The 25,276-nt window shown below is 35.1% G+C and overlaps 1 protein-coding gene across 2 annotated transcripts in view; it reads left to right on the forward strand.

Annotated features, from left to right (window-relative positions):
• The window catches only part of LOC138711768 (kinesin-like protein KIF23), a 79,652-nt gene that overhangs the window by 317 nt on the left and 54,059 nt on the right, over positions 1–25,276 (forward strand). Inside the window, exons 1-4 of one of the 2 annotated variants that reach the window (XM_069842961.1) lie at positions 10,206–10,344; positions 13,421–13,969; positions 17,902–18,066; positions 22,007–22,205. In XM_069842961.1, the coding sequence (XP_069699062.1) occupies positions 10,343–10,344; positions 13,421–13,969; positions 17,902–18,066; positions 22,007–22,205 (915 nt within the window). In that variant the 5' untranslated portion in view covers positions 10,206–10,342. Of the gene's footprint in view, positions 1–10,205; positions 10,345–13,420; positions 13,970–17,901; positions 18,067–22,006; positions 22,206–25,276 lie in introns of those variants that run through there. The other variant, XM_069842960.1, reaches the window with a different exon arrangement.

Consider the following 25,276-nt stretch of genomic DNA (forward strand, 5'->3'; position numbering starts at 1 on the left):
TGTAGGCCTATGTGACATGAGCCAGTAGAAATTAACCTACTTAATATTTCTGTCAGGTTCTCTGCACAATGTAGAACTAAACGAGAGAGAGACAGACTAAGAACTTATTAAAAATTAAACATCGGTTAGTTTTCATTTAGGCCTAGATACCGTTATGGCCCTTTGAAAATAGTTATGTTAGGGTGTACCGCCAAAGAAAGTTTTCTCGGTTTGCAATTGAGAGTCTTTAATGACAACTAATTAATTTTGTTTATGTGCTAATTTGATAGGTAGGCCTAAGTGTATTATTTAGACCCTTGTTCTTCTGCCTTCCAATACCCTGCCCCGGTCATTTTTCACTGGCCTTCTATGCATATTTTTCTAGTTGGGAACATCTTTTGGTATTAGGCCTACAATTCATGCAACTTATTTTTCATACGCCTTACATGATGAACCCACTCCTTTTTTCTGTTCTGAATACAATGTGAGGGATGTGATGTTTGGTGTATTTTCAAGAATATTGTCTGATACTATCTTCTGACGATCTCTTGTTTCTTTTCATATGTCTAGTCTGGTTTGTGTTATAAATGAAATAATTTACTCTTTTGCCATAGACTTAAGTTTTATATCGACTCTTAAGTGTTTGTTTCCCTTAAACAACTTGCAATGCTATTGACCTTATTTGTTTAGTTAGTTTTAAAATATTTCATAGCTAGGCCTAGTACCTAATATGTATGCCCAAATATTTTAATTTTGGCACTTAATTAAGCTTAATAATGTTGGCCACAATTAACTTAGCTACATCTTATGGGGAAGCTGCAGGTCATTTTCAGCAAACAAAACAAATGTAGGTACCAATAAATATTTAGGGCCTGCTGTAACTGATGGAAAATTGAAGTTTTAAATTTTGTGAAAAAAAAAAGAAGCAAATTTTAGCATTTTAAATACCTTAGTCTAATTCATTCATTGGAATTGAATGGGTTACATCAGCTGCTTGTCTATGCGGATGAAGTGATTATGTTAGGAGAAAATCCACAAACGATTAGGGAAAAAACGGGAATTTTACTTGAAGCAAGTAAAGAGATAGGTTTGGAAGTAAATCCCGAAAAGACAAAGTATGTGATTGTCTCTCATGACGAGAATATTGTACGAAATGGAAATATAAAAATTGGAAATTTATCCTTTGAAGAGGTGGAAAAATTCAAATACCTGGGAGCAACAGTAACAAATATAAATGATACTCGGGAGGAAATTAAACACAGAATAAATATGGGAAATGCCTGTTATTATTCGGTTCAGAAGCTTTTATCATCCAGTCTGCTGTCAAAAAATCTGAAAGTTAGAATTTATAAAACAGTTATATTACCGGTTGTTCTTTATGGTTATGAAACTTGGACTCTCACTTCGAGAGAGGAACATAGGTTAAGGGTGTTTGAGAATAAGGTGCTTAGGAAAATATTTGTAGCTAAAAGGGATGAAGTTACAGGAGAATGGAGAAAATTACACAACACAGAATTGCACGCATTGTATTCTTCACCTGACGTAATTAGGAACACTAAATCCAGATGTTTGAGATGGGCAGGACATTAGCACGTATGGGTGAATCCTGAAATGCATATAGAGTGTTAGTTGGGTGGCCAGAAGGAAAAAGACCTTTGGGGAGGCCGACACGTAGATGGGAAGATAATATTAAAATGGATTTGAGGGAGGTGGGATATGATGATAGAGACTGGATTGATCTTGCTCAGTATAGAGACCAATGGCGGGCTTATGTGAGGGCGGCAATGAACTTCCGGATTCCTTAAAAGCCAGTAAGTCTAATTCATTCATTCTCATCGTTGATGTATAGATCCACACAAATAATAGCGTATGCAGATGATGTCAATATCATGGCAAGATCGGAACAAAAACTTAAGGATGTTTACCAGGATTTAACAGTAAATGCTAGGGAAATAGGATTGTGTATTAATAGAGAAAAAACAAAAGGCATGAGAGTAACTACACAGAAACGGAATGACGATATGGAAGAAATAAATTTAGAAGACCATATATTGAAATGGTTAAAAGTTTTACATATCTGGGCTCAATAAGTAATTAAAAAAATGATGAGAATGATGAAATAAATAGAAGGATTCTTCAGGCAAACAGGGGATAAAGTCCAGAATGACTCACAGAAACAACAAGGTAAGATTATAGAAAACAATTATTCGACCTATTATTTCGTATGGATGTGAGACATGGACACTCACAAAAAGATTAGAAGAAAAATTGGATGCTTTCGAGAGGGAAATATTAAGGAGAATAAGCCTATGTGGGCCAAAACAAGACAAGGGAGAATGGAAAATAAGATTTAATAAAGAAATTTATGCTCGACCATGCCGAAATGTAATAATTATACACCTGGTAGCAGTCCTTTAATGCATGTCATTAAAGTACACCTACTCATTAAAGTACAGGTGTTCAGCCAATGATAACTCAGCTTACAGGTGTTCAGCCAATGACAAGTCAGCTTTGTACCATCATAAAACCGCAAGTATCGATTATTCTCGGATATGCAATCGAAAGAGAATTAGCGAAAAGTCACGGAGGCTGGAAATCCAATACTGTCGCAGAAGGTTATGTTCTGTTACTATAATAATTAGCGTTAATTGTAAATAATATTCAAATAAATTCAATTTGTCATATCGTTTTTCAATGTCGAATTCAATAATCAAGGTTATATCAAGTTTAACAGGATTACATCAAGGTCAATGACATTATTATTCCTCGGAAAAAATCAATACTTTCGCGTCTGCGCACATCTCACAATTCACGACCTAGAACAAGGTCACTTCCGATCTTGTCAGATACAAATAAAATGTATACATCTGAATAATTTCAAGTTAGAAATATGGTCGAGCATAAAAAGTCGTATGAAACTTGCTTATAATAGTAATTAAGACGCTTGTATGAAAATTATGAAACTCGCTTGCGCTCGTTTCATAAATATCCATACTTGCGTCTTAATTACTATCATTATAGGCTCGTTGCATAATGTACTATTATGAGTTATACAAAGAAGTTAAACTATCTGTCTTCATTAGATTAAAGAGACTCCAGTGAGCTGGTCACGTGTTTAGGATGGAGGAAGAAAGGGCTCCAAGAAAAGTACTGGAACACACTATATGGAGGAAGATGGGTAGAGGAAGACCGAGGAATAGATGGGAGGATGTAGTGCGAGAGGATTTAAGGAGCTTGTTAGGTATAGGAAGTTGGAAAACAAGGGCAAGGAACTATTTGGTTGGTATAATTTGAGATAGTCAGGCGAGGGAAGCTGCTTTATATTAAGTAATACCTGATCCAGGGGGCAGTGGTGAATGAAGAGGGGAGAATAGCAAGAAGAAACTATGATTTAAGGAGTTGGGGGTGATGAAGTAGTGAGAGAAAAAAGAAAGAAAAAGTAGATAGGGGGGATAAAAGATGGCAAGTGAGGTGAAGTGAGGGGGTTGAAATAAGTGTGTGTGCCAATAGTGGATCATCACGAGTATGAGAAGTGGGGAAGTAATTGTTGGGCAGTGGGGGAAGTAAGAGGTGACAAAGATAAAATGAGTGGAAGAATGAATGAATAAATGATATAGCTTGCATAAATTGCTGTGTAATAAGGTGGGATGGCACTGTATGCAAAATATTGTGAAGTATAATCTCTACGAAAGAATTGCTTAATGACAAATAGGCCTATATTACATAACACTAGAAGAACCAACCGGTCATTCTGACCCATTTTGATATCTGTATATAATTTGAACTGGTAATGGAAATTACGGAAAAACGGCTGAACGGATTTTAATGAATGACCCGTCATTTTGAAGCATGGGATCCAAGGATTTTCAGAAAAAATAGTAACTTTCAATGAAGCGTTAGTTTTCCTACATAATTTTCATATTTTCCAAAATCCATCTTTCGTCATTTTTGAGAACTAATTGCATTTCAATATGAAACAAAACACACACTACAATAAACAATAGGCTATTACACGAAGGCCATGACTTGCAGGATTGCTGATAAATTTAGAGCTCAAATTCAATTGGTTATTAAAAACTTCAAGACTTACTAATAAAAATTTACAGGTCTGATTCTGCAGTGTGTAATTTTCTGAGTACAGCTATGTATTGGATATTAACAACTATAAAACTTGAGGTTTGATGACATTATTACCATTAGAAATGAAATATTATTATGGTTAATGCCGTGATGTAACTATTTTTCATTAATTATACATATTAATGCCATATTGATAATATGAAAGTGAAACGTTTTGGGGATTAGATCTTCATTTCTATAATTTACTGAGTGGCAGCTATATATACTGTATATAACTACAAAACTTACGTAAGATAATAATGTTAATAAAAAATCAAATATTTTTATAGTTATTAATCAAGTGGGGTTGAGTCCTTTTCATTTACTTAATGGCGGTGTGGTGTAGATATTTATATGCATCATTCTCTTCAGTATTGGCTCGAGAGAGCGCAGAAATTACAGTTCCTAAGAGAAGACGAAAAGGTATTACTTACTGATAAAATAAGAAGCCTACAAAATTATGTAGTCTTCTGATCATTGCAGCAAGATCTCTTAGCAGGATAAAATGATTTTACCCTCTACATTTCAAGTTCTACATGCAGCAGCTATACCAAGATGCTATGTCTATTGTTCGAAAACATAGCAAACCTGACATTTTTTAACTTTCACCTACAATCCACAATGACCTGAAATAGCTATTGCTTTACTTCCACACGAAAAACCCACTGATCGTCCTGACATTGTTACTTGCGTTTTCACGTTGAAACTCAAAAACTGTAGGTGGATAGATTCAAGAAAAAGTATTTGGTTAAAAACCATTGAGAGGGAATATGTTTCATTACTACGGAAGTAAATAACTTTCAAAATATCTGATATTTTTCATTGAAAATAAAACTGAAAAATTTTTATTTGAACGTCTAATGAACTTAGTTTGCAGCATTTGCTGCACAAGCCACTAGTTTAATTTATTTGTATCTCCTCTCTTATCAAGTTCATTCTTCGGGATTTTTATTCAATTTACTCTCTTTAGGTCCCCTGAAAATTTCAAATCCCAAACATTATTATTAAGTTGGTGCATAAGTTCATAGCATTTTTTCATAAGTTTATTAAACACATCAGATACACATAAGAGAGAAGTTAATGATCAACAATATATTCTCCTTCACTATTAACAACAGTCTGCCAATGCTGGAGTAGTTTTTCGATTCCATGCCTGTAGAAATCGCGTGGTTTTGAGTTAAAGAAATCGTCAAGCCATGTTCAGAGCGTATTTTCATCTGGAAAGGTAGTTCCTTGAAGGTTGTTCGATAGACAGCAGAAAAGGTGAAAATCTGAGGGCGCAAGATCAGGTGAATAAGGTGGATGCGGAATGACTTCTCAACCCAACTTCTGGATAGTGTTTTGTGTCGGGTTAGTAGCGTGGGGGAGGGAATTATTGTGGAGTAGCATCACTTCATGCAGTCTTGCTGGTCGTTTTTCTTGGATTGTGTGTGCAAGATGTCTCAGTTGGTGGCATAAATGTCGCACGATGGTGGCATGGTCACAATTCATCACATTTACCAGTTCTTCGGTACACTGTTGTGGATCATTGTGGATTAATGTGTTTAAATGGTCTTCATCAAACCCTAAAGGTCTTCTTGAATAAGGAGTGTCACTAATGTCTAAACAATTCTTCTTAAAACGAGAAAACCATTTTCTGGCTGTCCCCATATACAGTGCAAATGTTTCTGGCTGCTTTCGTCCTTCTATTGAACTCAAAAAGAAGAATGTCGGAAGTGTTTCACTTGACACTCCATTTTCTAGCATCCACAGCTCCACTTACTATCTGCAAAAATGAAAATTTCAATATGTAAACTCTAAGGCCCGGTTTCTTCAACATTTGTTAAATTATAACAGTGTGTTATTCCATTTTAACTGTAAACTTAGCAGTTGAAGCACTTCTTCACTACTGTTAGTACTAACAGGCTGTTAAAACCTATGTTAATTTAACTGCCCAATTTCATGCAGTTAAATCATTTAACTCTGTTAGCATAGAAGTATCCAATATGGCTGGTGTGTTAGATGCTGAACTTTTATATCTTGATTATTTAGAAAATGATATCCATGAATACATAAAGAGAGGGGATGATTTCTGTGATTTTTACAGAACACAAGTTCATACAAAGGTATAGGCTATTTTCTGCCAAGCCTCACTTTTCGCTTTCATCCGTTTGTTTGTTTATTCTCATTAATTGGTTTATACTGCGAAATAATTTACAGCAGAAGGCTTCTCTTGAGCGAAGAGAAATTATTAGTCCCACGATTTCTTTTTGTTCCAGTGTTTTCCATTTCACAACAGCAATACCAATACGCCGCTCCACGCTATTGCGATACAGACGAGGAAAGAAGCAGAAATCAAACCTGAGAGAATAGAAAGACTTCTATCCTCTCTGAATCAAACAACGGAAACAAGCGAGAATCGCAATTTTCAGAGTTCAGAAAACAGAACTGAACCTATACTTGGTTATGGGTTATGGTTAAACTCTATAACCTCTGGTCCTAACAGAGGGTTAACAAACAGAATGTTAAAATGTGAAATGTAAAGTTGAAGAAACACAATATTTTTAACAGGAATTCATACTTTTAACTTACAGTTAATTAACGCTATGTTAGGTGCATTTTAACAAAGGTTGAAGAAACCGGGCCTAAGAGATAATATTAATATATGCCAACATTATATGCGTGCATGCTGTATCTACTTGGTAGCTGAATGGGTAGTATGTAGCCTGCAAAGAAAATGCTCATGTTCGATTCTCAGCATTGACTTTTTTTTTGAGTAGACTTATTACATCTTTACAATTTGAAACTGTGTTATTCAGAATTGTATGTTTTTAAAAAATATATTTTTGGAAAATTATGTAGTCCTAAAAGGGCTGTTTTGGGTGTCCATTCAATATGCATACCAATGACCTCTGTTGTCACAGACTTCTTGTAGTCTAATGAAAAACGATATGCTTATTTTAATACTTGCAGAATCATATTATAGGACTGAAACAGTTATGTAGACCAGAACAGTAATTTATAATTGGCAATTATGGGTGCTATGCATAGATATTTCGCTAGCCTGCACTACGAGCGTGCTAAACTAGCCTGGGCTATTGAGTGATTACTTGTACAGGATTCATATCATAACATATCGCTAACACTGGTTTATGAATACGAAAAACATTACTTTGCTGATCATCTACTGGAAGCCCGCGCTAAGAATGTCTATGAATATGGCCCTTTATGACTAGCGTTATCACTATGTATTCTAGTCTATAATGAATAAAAGACCATGGATACAGACAAAATATTTCAAACGTTCGAGTTAAATAAAATTGTCATAAATTTAATAACTTACAAAGTGTAGCTAAAATTCGTTTTTATGTAAATAAAACTCTTTTTCAGAATTTTCACATCTGGAATTATTACATGACAGTAATATTATAAAAACTTCAATGATGGAGTATCAAATGAAATATATTAAAATAAAATATATATAAAAAGCTAGGCTATGTAAATTTTTGTTTCTTTAGTCAACTGTCCAAAGACAGGTTTGAACCTCATAAGTGACACCAATAAAGGAATCACTCATGAGGCAACTAAGCCAGGAGAAAGTGGGTAAGGATGGCCAGTTCCTTTCTCTGTCCATTTATTAAATTAATGTAAAATGCCAATTTGGCATTGTTTGTAAATGGAAGCATGGTTGTTCTTCCTCTGACACATCAAATGAAATGTATCCACTGTCTGGTAATAGATGTAGGCCTACATATCAAACAGAACCTCAATCGGAGATATACGTAAATTTAATAACAAAAATTTTAAAACAATGTTTATAACTTTATGAACGAAAGACAAAATATATATGTAATCTTTAATATGTTTGATCCTCTAGGGTTTGAACATCGAAAATGCACGAAGGGAGAATCTTTAAAACTCGTATCTTAGCCAATACACCAAAAGGTGCAAACAGAATTATTCAATAAGGAAAGCCCTGTCAAAACTATTAGTTAAAATAAAATGGCATTGCCACTTCAAAGTAATTTATCTTCTGCATTTGATTATATTATCATTCTAGCATATATGATTGTTCTTAGGGATTGAATTTCTGGAATTTCAGTTTCTGTCAGATGTGTTTCCAGTTCACTGTGGGCTAAAGCAAGGAGATGCACTATCACCTTTACTTTTTAACTTTGCTCTAGAGTATGCCATTAGGAAAGTTCAGGATAACAGACAGGGTTTAGAATTGAACGGGTTACATCAGCTGCTTGTCTATGCAGATGACGTGAATATGTTAGGAGAAAATCCACAAACGATTAGGGAAAATACGGAAATTTTACTGGCAGCAAGTAAAGAGATAGGTTTGGAAGTATATCCCGAAAAGACAAAGTATATGATTATGTCTCGTGACCAGAATATTGTACGAAATGGAAATATAAAAATTGGAAATTTATCTTTTGAAGAGGTGGAGAAGTTCAAGTATCTTGGAGTAACAGTAACAAATATAAATGATACTCGGGAGGAAATCAAACACAGAATAAATATGGGAAATGCCTGTTATTATTCGGTTGAGAAGCTTTTATCATCCAGTCTGCTGTCAAAAAATCTGAAAGTTAGAATTTATAAAACAGTTATATTATTGGCTGTTCTTTATGGTTGTGAAACTTGGACTTTCACTTTGAGAGAGGAACATAGGTTAAGGGTGTTTGAGAATAAGGTGCTTAGGAAAATATTTGGGGCTAAGAGGGATGAAGTTACAGGAAAATGGAGAAAGTTACACAACACAGAACTGCACGCATTGTATTCTTCACCTGACATAATTAGGAACATTAAATCCAGACGTTTGAGATGGGCAGGGCATGTAGCACGTATGGGCAAATCCAGAAATGCTAGTTGGGAGGCCGGAGGGAAAAAGACCTTTAGGGAGGCCGAGACGTAGATGCGAAGATAATATTAAAATGGATTTGAGGGAGGTGGGATATGATAGAGAATGGATTAATCTTGCTCAGGATAGGGTCCAATGGCAGGCTTATGTGAGGGCGGCAATGAACCTTCGGGTTCCTTAAAAGCCAGTAAGTAAGACAAAATATACGTAACTCTTTAATATGTTTGATCCTCTAGGGTTTGAACATCGAAAATGCACGAAGGGGGAATCTTTAAAACTCGTATATTAGCCAATACACCAGAAGGTGCAAACAGAATTATTCAATAAAGAAAGCCCTGTCAAAACCATTAGTTAAAATAAAATGGCATTGCCACTTCAAAGTAATTTATCTTCTGCATTTGATTATCATTCTAGCATATATTATTGTTCTTAGGGATGGAATTTAATAGCACAAGTCCTTTTATCAAAGTTAAAATCTCGTCGAGTCGAGGATAAAAGAAACTACTGATTACTAACAGCAAAAACTAATGCAATATAAACAGTGGATTGCTCAGTGGTACACGGACGCAGTGTCAGACAAATGCCCGATTTTTTTTATAATACATGCCTGTTTTTGTTTCAGGTAGGTTAGTAAATTGCCATATAAATAAGAGAATACGGACAAAATATTATAACTGCAATAGTGGAATAAAATTAATACAAAATACGTAGATTAAGACGCATAAATTGAGCTAACATCAATGTTGTGGTTATGTATTCATTTGACTATGCAATTCTTTTGTGATGTTTATCGTCTGTGTCTTCGATGTGCGTGGCAAGTGTAGATCCTTCAAACGGACGTTCATCCGCTGAAACGCGGGCAGCATTTGCCGAGAACCACCTGCCTCTAACCGATTGCTATGACCTTCACCGTTCGTTCAGTCGGAGCGTTGTCTGTGTGACATACGGGCGTGTTATGATGATACCGCGTGAAACCAAGTGTTTTAACTTTGTGTGTTAGTGCTGTTATAATGCCAAAGAGTCAGTACACTTTAGAACATAGAATTTTCATGTATGATTCTTATGTGAAAACAAAGTCTTGCAGAAAAGTGAGACTGCGATTTATAGACAAATTCGTCGGTGTTCCTGCACCTCACAGATGTACTGTTCGCAATCTTGTGAATAGGGTTAGGGAAACTGGATCTGTCCTCGATAGAAAACCGAGAGCAAACCGCCGTGTCCTTACCGAGGACAAACTCGACGAGATTGGCGAAAGATTAGAACGAAGTCCAAAGAAATCTCTGCGAGAGCTCGCAGAAGAAACAGGAATTTCACAAACCTCGGCTTGGAATGCCACCAGACTTTTAAAATCAAAACCGAATAAGATAACTGTAGATCAGAAATTGCAACCATGTGATAATGTGAGTAGAGTAAATTTCTGCATTGCCATTTGTCTCTATTGATGCACTTTTTTTTAACGGATGAAACGGGTTTATTTACATGTATAACTGCTTGTATTATCTAGTTACGAGTTGAGGGAGCATGTGACGCTAAGTATTACAGCTGAATGTTACGTAGATTGTACTGAATACTTCGTACGTCGGATATTAGTGACTTTCAGTACGAATCTAACAACGTCTGAACTACTGTTTGGCAACTTTTTGTACGCTTTAGTTGGCTACACTGTGGCTGTGCTCGGCAGTTCTTAGGCGCCTGCCCTATATTTTCAAATTCAAATTTATTCATAACTAGCCGTACCCGTGCGCTCCGCTGCACCCGTTAGAAATAAATATAAAGTAATTACATAATTAAAATAGGACATTTGGTCCAGGGAACATTCGTGTTTGTTAGAAGGATAAATCGTTTAATATGTTAATTAATTTAAATTGTATTTAAATAATTAAAATGCGATCATTTTGGTCCAGAGACACTCATTTGGTGCAATGACAATTCCTTTAACATGTTTCTTAATTTTTATTACATGCATCCATACTTTAATGAAGACTGACATCATTTAGATTTAATGTGTATACTTTATTTTACTTGCTATATGTTTCCATTGAATTATGGTAATAACTTAATTTTAACCCTTGTTTTCTACGTATTCAGTAAATGGCGCTTGGGCCACTATGGTTCTGAACCCTTCAAATAACTTAAATTATATTATATTATATTATATTACTAGCCGTACCCGTGCGCTCCACTGCACCCGTTAGAAATAAATATAAAGTAATTATATAATTAAAATAGGACATTTGATCCACGGAGCATTCGTGTTTGATAGAAGGCTAAATCGTTTATTATGTTACTTAATTTAAATTGAATTAAAAAATTTAAATGCGATCATTTTGATTCAGAGACCACTCATTTGGTCATAAAAATTAGTTTAGGAAATACAGGAAACGAATATACAGAATAGCCTATCAAGTTTTCTGTGCATAAGAATCTATTTTAATTTTACCTGTCCTCGATTCGCTCAGAAGTTACTGTGATAATATTATAGCATTATGTCCATCTAGAGAAACTACACTTTCCAATGGTGAATTAATAATTAGTTATACAAATCGGTTAATTTAGCTTCCGATATTACTTCATAGAAACGCAGAAACATTATCTGTAGGCTATCTTTCATAGCTTTCGATTGTTGCTGTCCAAGGCCCCTTATAGACGAAGTCATTTGTTTTTTAATTCATTACACGGCCTTAGATGGCAGTTATTTTAATTTTAAAACTCATTTATCTCATTAAATATCAGTCCTATCAAAATTTTTCAAGGAATAAAACTTATCGGAAATTATTTTTAAAGAAACTTTTGTTATGTAACATTTTTCACAAAAATCAATAATAAGCGAGATATTTCGATTTATTTAATTCAGGCCACCTTATAACCCCCCTTTTAAATAATGTATTTTGAATGCCATATAGCCTAAAATCTAAGTTACAACGAACTTAATTTATATTCCAATTTTCATCGAAATCCGTTCAGCCATTATCGCATGAAAAGGTAACAAACATACAGACAGACATACAAACAAAAATTTCAAAAAAGCAATTTTCGGTTTGAGGGTGGTTAATTATATATGTTAGGACCAATTATTTTTGGAAAATCGAAAATTACCAGAAAAATTTCGGCTACAGATTTATTATTAGTATAGAATTACATTTGAATTGGTACCCGAAATGATCATGTGCTTGTGTACAATCCAGTAGAGTCTACATATATTTTACCAGACTTTAATAATGCTGATGATAGAAATAATAGTAACAATAATAATATTAATAATAATAAAATAAAAATATTAACAATAATAAAATGCCGGGTAGCTCAGTTGGTAGAGCAGCTGGCTACGGACTGGAAGGTCCGGGGTTCGATCCCAGGTGGTGACAGGATTTTTTCTCCATGTTGAGTCGTACACTACTTTTAACACTTGAATATAAATAATTGATTAAATGGCGATCTTACTCGTGTTAATTGTGTAAGCATGTGCGGCTTACAGCTGTTTCGGTGCTTCTTCACACCTTCCTCAGAGCCTACTAGATCTCGGCGTCATCTCGAACTTCGCTGCCTGTTGTGTGGGTGCGTTCGATTGTTGAAAAGTGTTGAAATGTGGTGTCAAATAGTGTGTGTGTTCTGAAATTGATCTGTGTATTGAGAATTTGATCAAGGTGTGTTTTAGTGTGTGTGTATATTTCATATTGTATTAGTGTGTTGGGGCGGCCGGGTAGCTCAGTTGGTAGAGCAGCTGGCTACGGACTGGAAGGTCCGGGGTTCGATCCCAGGTGGTGACAGGATTTTTTCTCGTTGCCAAACTTTCAGAACGGCCCCAAGGTTCACTCAGCCTTCTATAAAATTGAGTACCGGGTCTTTCCCGGGGGTAAAAGGCGGTCAGAGCGTGGTGCCGACCACACCACCTCATTCTAGTGCCGAGGTCATGGAAAGCATGGGGCTCTACCTCCATGCCCCCCAAGTGCCTTCATGGCATGTTACGGGGATACCTTTACCTTTTTTTTATTAGTGTGTTGAGTTTTTGGGTTGTATGTGTAGGATTTCCATGTCTGTATTTATGTTATTGTATGTGTGGTTAGCATTGGTTATGTGTTCGGCACATGCAATAATTGCGATAGTTTCTACATTGGACAGACAGGCAGATCATTCCAAACTCGATACAAAGAACACATTAAAGCAATAACCAGAGGACACAATACATCTACATATGCCGAACACATAACCAATGCTAACCACACATACAATAACATAAATACAGACAAGGAAATCCTACACATACAACCCATATATGAAATGTACAGGGACCAGACAAAAAAAGTGTAATAAGCGGTTGCATCTTATCGAGGTTTTACTGTATCTGTATATACAGTATGATCAAAATAATTTTATGCAACCTTTAAAACGTATTGCAAAATAAAATGTTTAGTTTTTAAAACTTTGTGTGCCAATAGTTGTTAATGGGCTGTGTTAATCTTTTGTCTTTCTTTTCAGGCGAAATAAACCTCCTCCACCAAAAAAGACACCTGCTAAGACACGTCTACCAACAAAGGATCCAGTGAAAGTGTTTTGTCGGATAAGACCACTTCAAAATGGGGATATCTCTTGTATGAAAGTGGTATCACCAACAACAGTCTCTATTATGCAACCTGAAATGGGAGTAAATTATCGCGTGGGGAACTGTAAAGAAATTCAGTATACTTTCAAACATGTGTTTGATGATCAAGCTGCTCAAAAAGAGATTTTTGACAATGTGGCATTGCCATTGGTAGAAGACCTTATTCATGGGAGAAATGGCCTCCTTTTCACATACGGAGTTACAGGAAGTGGTAAAACATACACAATGACTGGAGATCCTCAAAATGGTGGAATAATGCCCCGATGTTTGGATGTTATTTTTAATAGCATAATGAATTTTCAAGCTAAAAAGTTTGTCTTTAAACCTGATAGAATGAATGGTTTTGAAATCCAAACTGAAGCTGATGCTCTGATGGATCGACAGAATGAAATATATTCTGTTAGATCTTTAAGAACACTGAAAAAGTAAGTATTGCAACTTTAATTTGTATTCTCTGTTGCAGCCTGTTAGTTAGATTAGGGAGATAAATATTGCAATGATCTCGAAACAAAAAATGAACACATTATTTTATTTTACCTAGTAGGTACTAATTTCCACAAATGATTAGGGAAAACGTAGGAATCTTACTTGAAGCAAGTAAAGAGTTAGGTTTGGAAGTAAATCCCGAAAAGACAAAGTATATGATTATGTCTCGTGACGAGAATATTGTACGAAATGGAAATATAAAAATTGGAAATTTATCTTTTGAAGAGGTGGAAAAATTCAAATATAGTCCCACCAATGGATCTGTGCCCCCATAAGATATGCGAACTGAACCTTAATTCCTTTTCAGCCTCGGCAATTCATTTCTCTCCCTGTATTCCTATTTCTCTCTTTTATATCCCTCTCTCTTTCCCTCCCCCACTACTCACAATTTTGAGCCTTCTTGCGGGACAGTTTATTTGCACTTGCAGTCCAGTGTTGTCAACTCAACATGAATACTGTAGCACGGAGTGGTGAAAGAAATATTATTAAGCAAGTACGTAATAGCATTTTGCGATGAAGAGAAACAAACAGGTCAATATCTGTTTCCTATAAATCAGGCAACGAAAAGAACAGCTGCGATCACAGGTTAGGCTTATTTTATTTCAATTGATTACGTATTAAAATTACTTAATTAATACTAATATAATACAACTTTTTTATGTAATTTATATAGGCAGATCAGAGTGCCTAATAAAGAAAATCAGGAGAGAGGGAGTCTGTGCAGGAGATGAAAAGCTAGAGTCACCAGGGAAGAACAGACCAAGGGAACCTTTAATTCTTGTAGATGATATGGACAGATGTATTTTAAGAAGAAAGATACACGAATTTTATACGATGCAGAAAGAAGTTCCGACATTGGAGAAATTATTGAAGGTTGCGAGAGAAGCAATAAATTTCCAAGGAGGGAGAGAAACGCTACGGAAAGTGATTAGAGACATGAGATGTAGATTTAAAAAATGTAGAAATACAAGATGTATTTTGATTGAAAGAAATGATATTGTAGCATGGAGGGCCAGTTATTTGAGAAAAATTGCGAAATTTCGCAGAGAAGGAAAGTAGATTAGATGAAACATGGATACATCCGCATTATACCGCATGGCAAAGCGATAATGTTTCTGATGTAATTTCAATTTAACCAATAAATATCCACTGTAATAATATAATTATCTGCAAACAATCGTAAGTCAGTCAGCGTCATTAGACCTACTTAAATTAAATTATGAATAAGAAATAATAATTAACCTTACATTATTATAAGCAATATTCAAGAGACATGACACTGTTTGGCAGAAGTTTGGCAACATCCCTATTCGGCAAGGTTCGTGGCCTGCTGTTTGACGTAGTGGGAGAGAAACGGGTGGAATGGGGTGACTAGAGGCGGTAACTTTTCCAAGAACGACGACAGCGCTGAAGGGGCACAGATCCAATGGTGTGACAATACCTGGGAACAACAGTAACAAATATAAATGATACTCCGGAGGAAATTAAACACAGAATAAATATGGGAAATGCCTGTTATTATTCGGTTGAGAAGCTTTTATCATCCAGTCTGCTGTCAAAAAATCTGAAAGTTAGAATTTATAAAACAGTTATATTACCGGTTGTTGTTTATGGTTGTGAAACTTGGACTCTCACTTTGAGGAACAGAGATTAAGTGTGTTTGAGAATAAGGTTCTTAGGAACATATTTGGGGCTAAAAGAGATGAAGTTACAGGAGAATGGAGAAAGTTACACAACACAGAACTGCACGCATTGTATTCTTCACCTGACATAATTAGGAACATTAAATCCAGACGTTTGAGATGGGCAGGGCATGTAGCACGTATGGGTGAATCCAGAAATGCATATAGAGTGTTAGTTGGAAGGCCGGAAGGAAAAAGACCTTTGGGGAGGTCGAGACGTAGATGGGAGGATAATATTAAAATGGATTTGAGGGAGGTGGGATATGATGATAGGGACTGGATTAATCTTGCTGAGGATAGGGACCAATGGCAGGCTTATGTGAGGGCGGCAATGAACCTTTGGGTTCCTTAAAAGCCAGTAAGTAAGTTATATTATTCTCTCAATATTTGGCACCATTTTATTAGCTATACGAAGTCTGACTGTGGAGAGGAGATTTTCGTCTGAAAGTCGGACTCTCAGTCCAGATTTACTTTGCTTCATCAAGGTGGGGGGGGGGGGGAATTTCACAAGTATAAATTGGAGTGTCTCCAAGTCATCAAATTCATCTTTCAGATTGTTCAAAATGTTTATATATTTCTGAGCGTCAACTCTAGCATTCAGTGACTGAAGATAGGAAAAATGAATAAGAATGCAATTCTTTATTTGTGTTTTCCGTAATGAAATCATCAGTTTATCTTTTTCTTATAGCTTCAAGCATAACTTGTCCAAGTGTTTTGTGCGATCTGTACAACACTCCCCTCTAAACCAATCCATTCCCAGCAGGTAGGGGAAGAGGAAATGCAGAGTGTTCAGAGACCTCTGCACAACATGTTCGATCACACAATGTGTAGGATTTCGGCACTGCTGCTCTAGTTATGACAGTTTTTTAAGTCACCTTTTTTTGAAAATAGATATAGGGATTGCAATAGATTTTGTCCAGCTGGTTGGAGTATCTTCTCCATCCCATAGTAAGTGTAAAAATCTAAGAAATCTGTTTAGATTAATTTTTCATAAATTTCTGTCATGTGACTGTTACTTATATTATAGTAAACTATTCACTTTTAATGTTACTTTGCATTTTACGAAAAATCTGTATTTAAAACTAATAGAAATATGAAAAGGTATTAATTTATAATAAAATTCTGTTAATTTCAAATAACGTCAAACAGTCTCTTTTGAATGTAAAGCAGATCTGTTCAGCTGATTGTGAAAAAGCATTACAAAGATCGTCGCTCGTAATCAATCAGTCTTATCTGATTTGTAAATTATGTACACAAAAATGAATTCTAACTGTATATTTTGAAACTTAAAGTAAATCTTCAATCTTCTTAATGTATCCAGCTGTTTGCTGACAACATAAAGTCCACTGTAATCTATTCAGTTGTTGTTTTGAAACTTAAAGTAAATGGTATGTACTGTACTCCAACCACGAGAAAGTCTTTGGGGACTGAGACGAAGCGGGGTAATGCTGTGAATGAATGTTGATGTTGTAAGGTCACACACGTGAGTACTCGTATCTGTATTGACTAGCACTCACAGCACAAACAATAACATTGATACACACATATTGATACTACCCTAGTTACAAAATTAGATCACTATTAATCCCCTGGTCTTTTAATCTCTCCATACAGGAAATAACATATGCAGGGAAGCGCATGGTTTTTAAACTGGTGTTATAACAGTAATATTATCTACTTCGCTCCAATAGATGACGCAATAGTAAGCACATTCCTTTCACGGCTGATCTCCTGGTTGGAGAACAGTATTACTTTTTCTTTATCTCTTAAATTTCAAGTTCCTGTTTTTGTTATTTGAGTTCCTTTCTGTTTGCTCTGTTTTTCCAAAATGGATAAGATTACGTTAGTTTTGAAAATTAATTTGAGTTGATTTTTTAAGCCATAAAATTTTTATCTGAAGTTTTCAATTGGCAGTAAAATCTACTACTCTCAGTTACATCTAGTTTAATTGTCCGGATATATCTTTGGAGCATAATACATAAAATTTATTTTACTGTGTTACTTGTTCGGTTGATGGAAGGATTCTGTAATCTAGAGCTCGTAACAGGTCTTAATAAGCCTAGCACTTGGCAGGATGTTGATATGTTGGCTTACTTTGTATCGAGATAATGCTGCTCATTCTGAAAGCACTTCTTCTCTACTGAGATTCTTATTTTTGTATTGAACTTATTGGAATAATCATGTTCCAGAAAAGATTCGGACTCAGATCTGATTCAGAGAACAGCAGACAGCACCAAGATAGAAAATGTTGAAGAGGATAACACTTATGCAGTATTTGTTACCTACGTTGAGATTTACAATAATGCTGTGTATGATCTTCTGGAAGAAATACCGGAAGATACTTTGAGGTCAAAGTAAGTATTTTCGTTAATGTTTCTTTATTTCTGGTCATACAATTGACTTGATTCCATGACAAAGTTACTATTTATTTAATTTCTTCCTCTAACCACTACAGGTTGCCATCGACAAAGAGTACCATGATACAATAGAGTAAATGCCTTGAGGCTTAGTGATACATTGTTGTTAGAGAGAAAAATAACAATTTGAATTATATTGAAACACATGATATTAAACGAAGTAACGTCAAGAAGATGCGAATTAGTCATGGTTCATATGTATGATGCCTGAAAATAGCTATTGAGCCTTTGAGTGTTGCTTGTTAGATCTCTTAAAATATTTTTATGCAGGCCAAAAGATTTACAGAATTCGACTAGGAATCGGGGTATGGTCCCACGTGCTCCTATCATTAGTACCGTAATGATGGATTCCAGATGGTATTTGCCCTTATAAAAACTGATGGAAGGTTCATATATATTCCTTTTTTCCTCGTGTACTTCTTCTGGCTGGTGTTCGTGCGATTCGGACCTCACAGTAGGGTCTATGATGTAACCTTCAAGAGAGGGAGGTTTAAATGCAATTATGTTGATTCTTTGATTACTGCCCTCACTGGATATGCCGTGTACTTCATATACTGAATAACCTTTGTTCCTTAAGGCAGTTGCTATTATAGATCTTACTGTATGATGCCGCTTATTTTGTAGATGTTCACCGTGTGGACAGGCCCTCAGGACATGGGCAAGGGTTTCAACCTCCCTGTCGCAACGTTGACAGAGGTTACTGCCCGAAGACCTGCCAGGTACACTACGCACAGCTGATACTTTAGCATTCATCTTGATCGCTTCCCTCCACTCACTACAGGAAAGACCCTTGTGATTCCGGATCCACTTATTGGCCGGGGTATATTGTTGGTATAAGAGCACGCCTTTGCCTTTTTTTTTTTTTCTGGCTCCAGTTCTCAAACGCTTTTTCTCTTAATACTTGCCGTACCTTTCGCGAATCTACATTGCCGTATTTATTTAAAATATTTGCTGATTCGGTGATATTGAGTGCTGTGAGACTGGATGTAATTTCTTGGGATAATGGCCTTGTAGCATGTACGAAGGAATTATTGGATTTAAGCAATATCTTAAATGCATTTATATGTTGTAAGTGTAATTCCCATGCTGAACAAAATAAACCTAATCCCTTGAATTTTGTGTCTGTTTACAACATATATACATTTAAATACATTTGAATGTCTGAACAATTTGTATGAAAAAAAAAAAGTTATAGTAGTGATATAATGGAGAAGGAGTATAGTGAATTATTTGCTTCTTATCTATACTGATAATAAATCTGTAACTAAAATTTTTCTGGTAATTTTCGCTTTTCCAAAAATAATTTTTTTTGTCTGTCTGTCTGTATGTTTGTTTGTTTGTTACCTTCTCACGCAATAATGGCTGAACCGATTTATATGAAAATTTGAATATAAATCTCGCTTATTATTGATTTTTATGAAAAATATTACATAACAAAATTTTCTTTAAAAACAATTTCCGATAAGTTTTATTCTATGCAAAATTTTGTTAGGACTGATATTACTATGCTGTACCGAAGTAGCCTACATAATTATATTTCCATGGATTAATTCTGCATTACCATATGGCGAGATGTATCTGTTTTAAAATAGCAATGCTTTTTATATCATTGTCGACTCAGATTAATATATGAGTAATAAGGATAAAGCTAATAACTCTGCATTTATTTAAAGTGGCTTTCGACAACAATCAGATTAATATTTATTTAACATCCCTTTTTATACGGATGATATTTATATGTGTTTATAATATACTAAATATTATCATAAAGAGGGAGTGTTTGTGTGTTTGTATGAGGCAATTTTAGGAAACTATTTAATAGATTTGAATAATTCTTTCATCATTGGAAAGTGTAGTTCCTTTAGATGGACATAGGCTTTGTTATTACAGAAGCTCATGAGTGAATAGAGGACTGGACACACATGCATATAAGGTAGGACTAAACAGAACCTTACGCACAGAAAACTGTCGAAATTAATATAATTAGCTATATATACTGAGTTAAATTTAATGCTATTTCGGGGTACCATACTGAAATTTGATGTCTCTGAAAGTCAGAGATGGAATAATTTTACATATACATATATATACGGCACATATTAACTATTAATTATTCAGTAACATAACAGTACATATTTTTATTACTTAATTACGTATTTGGGTGAGCTACGGTAATGTATACTTAATAGGTAATGTTACTTTTATTGCTTTCTCCAAAACATTTTGCACCAGTTGCTTCATGATGTTCCCCTTGCGTTTTGGTTAATCATGTAGCTTCAGCAGGATGCCTGTCCAGCCCACTTTTCACGTAGGGCTCGGCGAGTTATTAACCGGTTATTCCCCCACGGTGGATTGGACGAGGAGGACCAGTAACTTGGCTGGCCCGATCTCCTGACTACTTCTTGTAGGGGAGAATTAAAGGCATGTTGTACCAGGTGCGCCCAAAAGCTAGAGAAGACATGAAACAAAGAATTAGAGAAGCCTGTGGGTCCCTCAGGTGTGCTGAAGTGCTCCGTACAATCACGGATGTTAGAAGGAGATCAGGACGTTATTTAGCACAGGGTGGCAAACATTTTTAACAATTACTATGAAGAGTGTACGTACATTAACAACTTGCAGCATTTCTCAGAAGATATAATTTTTGTTGCTTTTGTGAGTAAGCAATAAAAATTATAAAAAAGTTTCAGTATAAGTTGGTTCTTTTTAAAAGTAGTTTCCAATGGTACTTTCAATGACCTATGTTCTCATTTGAAATTTCGAAATTGAGCACAGGTATCCCTACTTCCGGTTTGTTACGGGAAATGGTACTACCACCAATCAATTCTTTACATGGCTAGGTTTCGGTTATCAATTTTTTTTTTTTTTTTTTTGAACAACCAGTACCATATAGTTTTCGAGAAAAAAGCCTGATACGATGGCATGGATGAATATATAATAGGATGCGAAACTTACTGAGTTTCCCGTGACACATACTAGAGGTGCTGTTGTAGAAATTGATCTTGCTGCCACCTGTTGGGGAGGGGCGTTATTACATCTAGCAGTGCACCAAGTGGCAAAAAGAGTAATTACTCCATGCATTTAGCAGCGTACCTGGTGACGAAAATGTTAAACTGTGCAGAAAGTATTCCTTCCCACCCTCATCGATATTCAAAACTAACCCAATTTAAAATAAAACCTTTACATTTTTATTCCTCACAGCATCTTCTACCGGAGCCAACAAGAAGATAAAAGAGATGATCTATTTTACATTACCCAATTAAAATATAACCAGACAGAGACAAAAAATAAAGCAAAAGGTTAGATAATTGGGATTCTATTCTTTGGGTATTTATTGTACAGTGCAATGGAAAAGTCTGCAAGAACTACTTAGATAGTTCAATTTATTATATTACTATTAATTTACAATACATTCAACAACACTATTTTTATAACGTCCATAAACATCACTGTTTAACATACACTGCTTATACACACACGTATCAGTTTATGTTCACTTATTAGCAAGTTTCTGTCTGCTATCTCGTCTCGAGCAATATCTCGAACGAATAAATAGAGAACTCTGGGTAATGTACCCAACACGTAGTTCTAGTGTTCACCACCTACAACGTTTGGCGCTGATGATCTTATTTAAGCCCCCCGCTGCCAGATGGTGCTGACCGCAGTTTTGCATACTATTATATATTTATCCATGACAATGGTTTAAAACACCCGGCATATAGCAAAAACTAGTTCATTTTTTAATTTCAAATTGAAGTTCAGTTAAATATGGTATATATTATGAAATTAGTACAGTATCTGAATTTCTTATTTCTAAGAACAGGTACATTTAGAGTACTGGCTTTCTAAGGATGCATTTTTATATTAATGTTTACTGTAGGCCATTACAGGTGAAGATTATCAGAGAGGATGCCAATCGTAACATGTATGTGCATGCAGTAACTGAAAAAGAGGTGAAGTCAACTGAGGAGGCATTTGAAGCATTTTATAAAGGACAAAAAAGGAAGAGAATGGCAATCACTACTCTGAACTCTGAATCAAGTCGGAGCCATTCGGTCTTCACAATCAGATTAGTTCAGGTTTGTATGATATGAAGTGTTTAAATATCCCGTAAACATATACATTACCTATTTGTGCGTTCAATAACTAATACTTCCAAATATCCACAACAAATGTACTGAATATTATTTGCAATTACGAGTAATATAATTACTATTACAAAAGAATAATAAATACCAGTGGCGGCCGGTGAGACATTCTGGTGGTGGTGCCAAAAATGTAAGAAGGTTGCACGCAAATCACCAAGTGAAAGGTGATAATCACAGCTCATGTTTACATTATGTTAAATAAAACAAATTAATTAAGCGAGCTATTTTACCAGGTGTGCAGTTAATAATGCAACTAGTAGGCCTATATGAAACCAAAAACAGCAATAAGCGCTTTTCTAACTTAAAAATATGCTTATATAAAATTTATCATTTGAATGTTAAGAGAGGAATTTAACTAATCACTAACATCTTTAAATTTCAAGCAATGTACTCACCAAAGTGCCAATCCAACGCCGAGAGAGAGACATCTGCATCTGGATTAAAAAGAACGGTACTGGAAATCCATTCGTCGTTCCTTTTTGTTGGCAAACAAGTCTATCACTTTTGCATTGAAACCTTCAATCTTGCATACGAAAGATTTTTCGCACGATAACATTCCTAAAGCACTCAATCTTTCTTCCTTCATAGTGTTTCTAAGAAATAATGTGGTTATTCTTTTCAGCATAGAAAAGCATCGCTCAGCTTCAGAAGTGGAGATGGGCATTGTAATTAACAATTTCAAAATTTTGATTGTCTCCTCGAAAGTATCACATATTTCATCTTCTAGAATTAAGGAAAGAAATGGAAAATATAAATAACTTTTAGAACTCGTAAAGTTGCTGGCAAAAACACACGAAATGAACGGTGATACAGACAATAAATGAAAACGTTTACACTTCACTTAAACAGACCTATGAATCCAAGGCAGCAGCTTGAATAACACATGTTCATGTCCTGCATAAATCTCATATATCGTTAACAAAATCATCAATACTAGCAACAGTGTAACGATATTTAGTTGCCGCGAAATAAAACAAATATCACACTAAATTAACTAATAGTGTTACATAATATGAGGAAATACGTAGTTGTCTTTCTAAAAATAACCATGACTGACTTTCTCTGCATTCGATACAGTTAAATGAATAGTAATTTGTACTTTCAAATCCAAGTTGTGTGCATTAGTTTTGAATTGGTAACATTGCATTAAGATTTGGCGCCGAACTTTTCGTGTAAGTCTGCTCTTGAGACAACGGTTTCCTGCCAAACTTTTCCAACAAACCCTGCCATCTAGCGGAATTTCTGGATTACTGCGCTCTAGCGGGCGGAATTTTAACTACTGAGTCAAATTGAACTCGGCTCAGTCTCCGCCATAAGAACCGCATATGAACTAAACCAGTAGCCTTTTGTACAGTGTTATATGGGCTTACCCGGTGCCACAGAGAACTGGCTCCAACGTTCGAAAAAACACTGCAAGAGTGCGTCCCGATCTGTGCGCGCGCTCGTTCAAATGAAATTGGAATAAAATACGTAGAAATAAATTATTACAACTATTTTTTAGGGTATTATTTTTTGTTTCTTTCATTGGTGGTGCCATGGCACACTGGCACTGCCCCAAAAGCCGCCCCTGATAAATACCCTTCATCTTTCACCTTCTGAAAAGTTTGGAATGCAACCATTGCTCTGGGTGGCTTCCCTCCACATAACACACTGTGTCTTTGTTAACTGTTGTAACTTGCTCTTCAATTCAGTTGTGGCTGTTTGTCTATCGTGTGCAGACGTGAAGAGGAAGAAATAAAATGTTTTATATGAGTAGCTCTGAAACATACTTGTCAAGTTCTTAAATAATAAATTTTCAAAATACACCATAAACTTCTACTGATTTAATTTTACGATATTTTTCTTGGGTGGAGGGGAAAGAGAGAGAGAGAGAGAATGAAGACTATTTCGGAATATCAAAGTGACAAATGCATAAAATCAGTTGTTTCTAGAATAGGATTTATTGAATAATAACAATAATAATGATACAAATGAAAGAAAAACAGAAGGACTTTTATAATAATAAAATCCGTCCGTCATAACAGGTGACCATATAGGTCCAAAAAACAATTTAAAAAATGCGTATGTGGAATAGAGAGAAAAATCAATACAGTATGTAGCAATCATAGTACAATATGCAATTTAGAAAGTTTAAAAGATTAAACGTTATATAAATGATTATGTAAAATGCCTATGGATTTCTTTAAGATATTTAAACAAATATTTTTAATATCTTCTGATGTCATATCATATTGTTTTAAAATGTCAGTAGTAGATTTATATGCCGATTGGCTGGCATCAAAAAGCAAACCCCTCACCTCCCATGTATAATCAATTGCATTATATCGCTCACTCAAGTGAGGAACACATGGGCGGTAAATGACTTGTTTTTCTTAATCAACTGCTAATGCTTGAGATACATCCATATGGGTTGGCAGAACTGATTTTTAAAACATATGCTAACAAAATACAAGTAATTTTCTTCAGAAAATATAAGTTAATTAACTGAAAATCAACTCTTAAATTTTACAGTCATTGTTATACAAGTATGCATTAATATAATCAGTTAAGGTTCAAAATTTATTACTAAGGGCCCGGATTTTAATGACCTAAAAATACTTTTAAAAAATTACCTAAAAATACAAAAAAGATTACCCAAAAAAAGATGACTTTATGATCTTAAAATCTATGAAAAATGACATAAAAAGAAAAAAAAACTTAAAAATTACCTTTATTTTGATCTTCATACACAATTATTTCTTACTCTGTTGCATTTTTCTTTGTCCCTGTGCTTCAAGATCATGCCTATATATGTTTTTCTCTATTTACATGTTCGTTGATGGTGAATCTCTTTTTTGCGTTCACTTTCACATCACAAATTTTACAGTACAGAATACTGCCTTCACTTGAAAATACAGTGTCACCATACTTCGAAACAAACTGTTTAAATTTTGCGAAAGTAGCTACTTGTTTTTACTTTGGGCATGATTTAACACTTGACTGAGACACGATCTGTGAAAAAC

Source organism: Periplaneta americana, chromosome 13 (assembly GCF_040183065.1).
Source record: "Periplaneta americana isolate PAMFEO1 chromosome 13, P.americana_PAMFEO1_priV1, whole genome shotgun sequence".
Classification (NCBI taxonomy): domain Eukaryota; kingdom Metazoa; phylum Arthropoda; class Insecta; order Blattodea; family Blattidae; genus Periplaneta; species Periplaneta americana.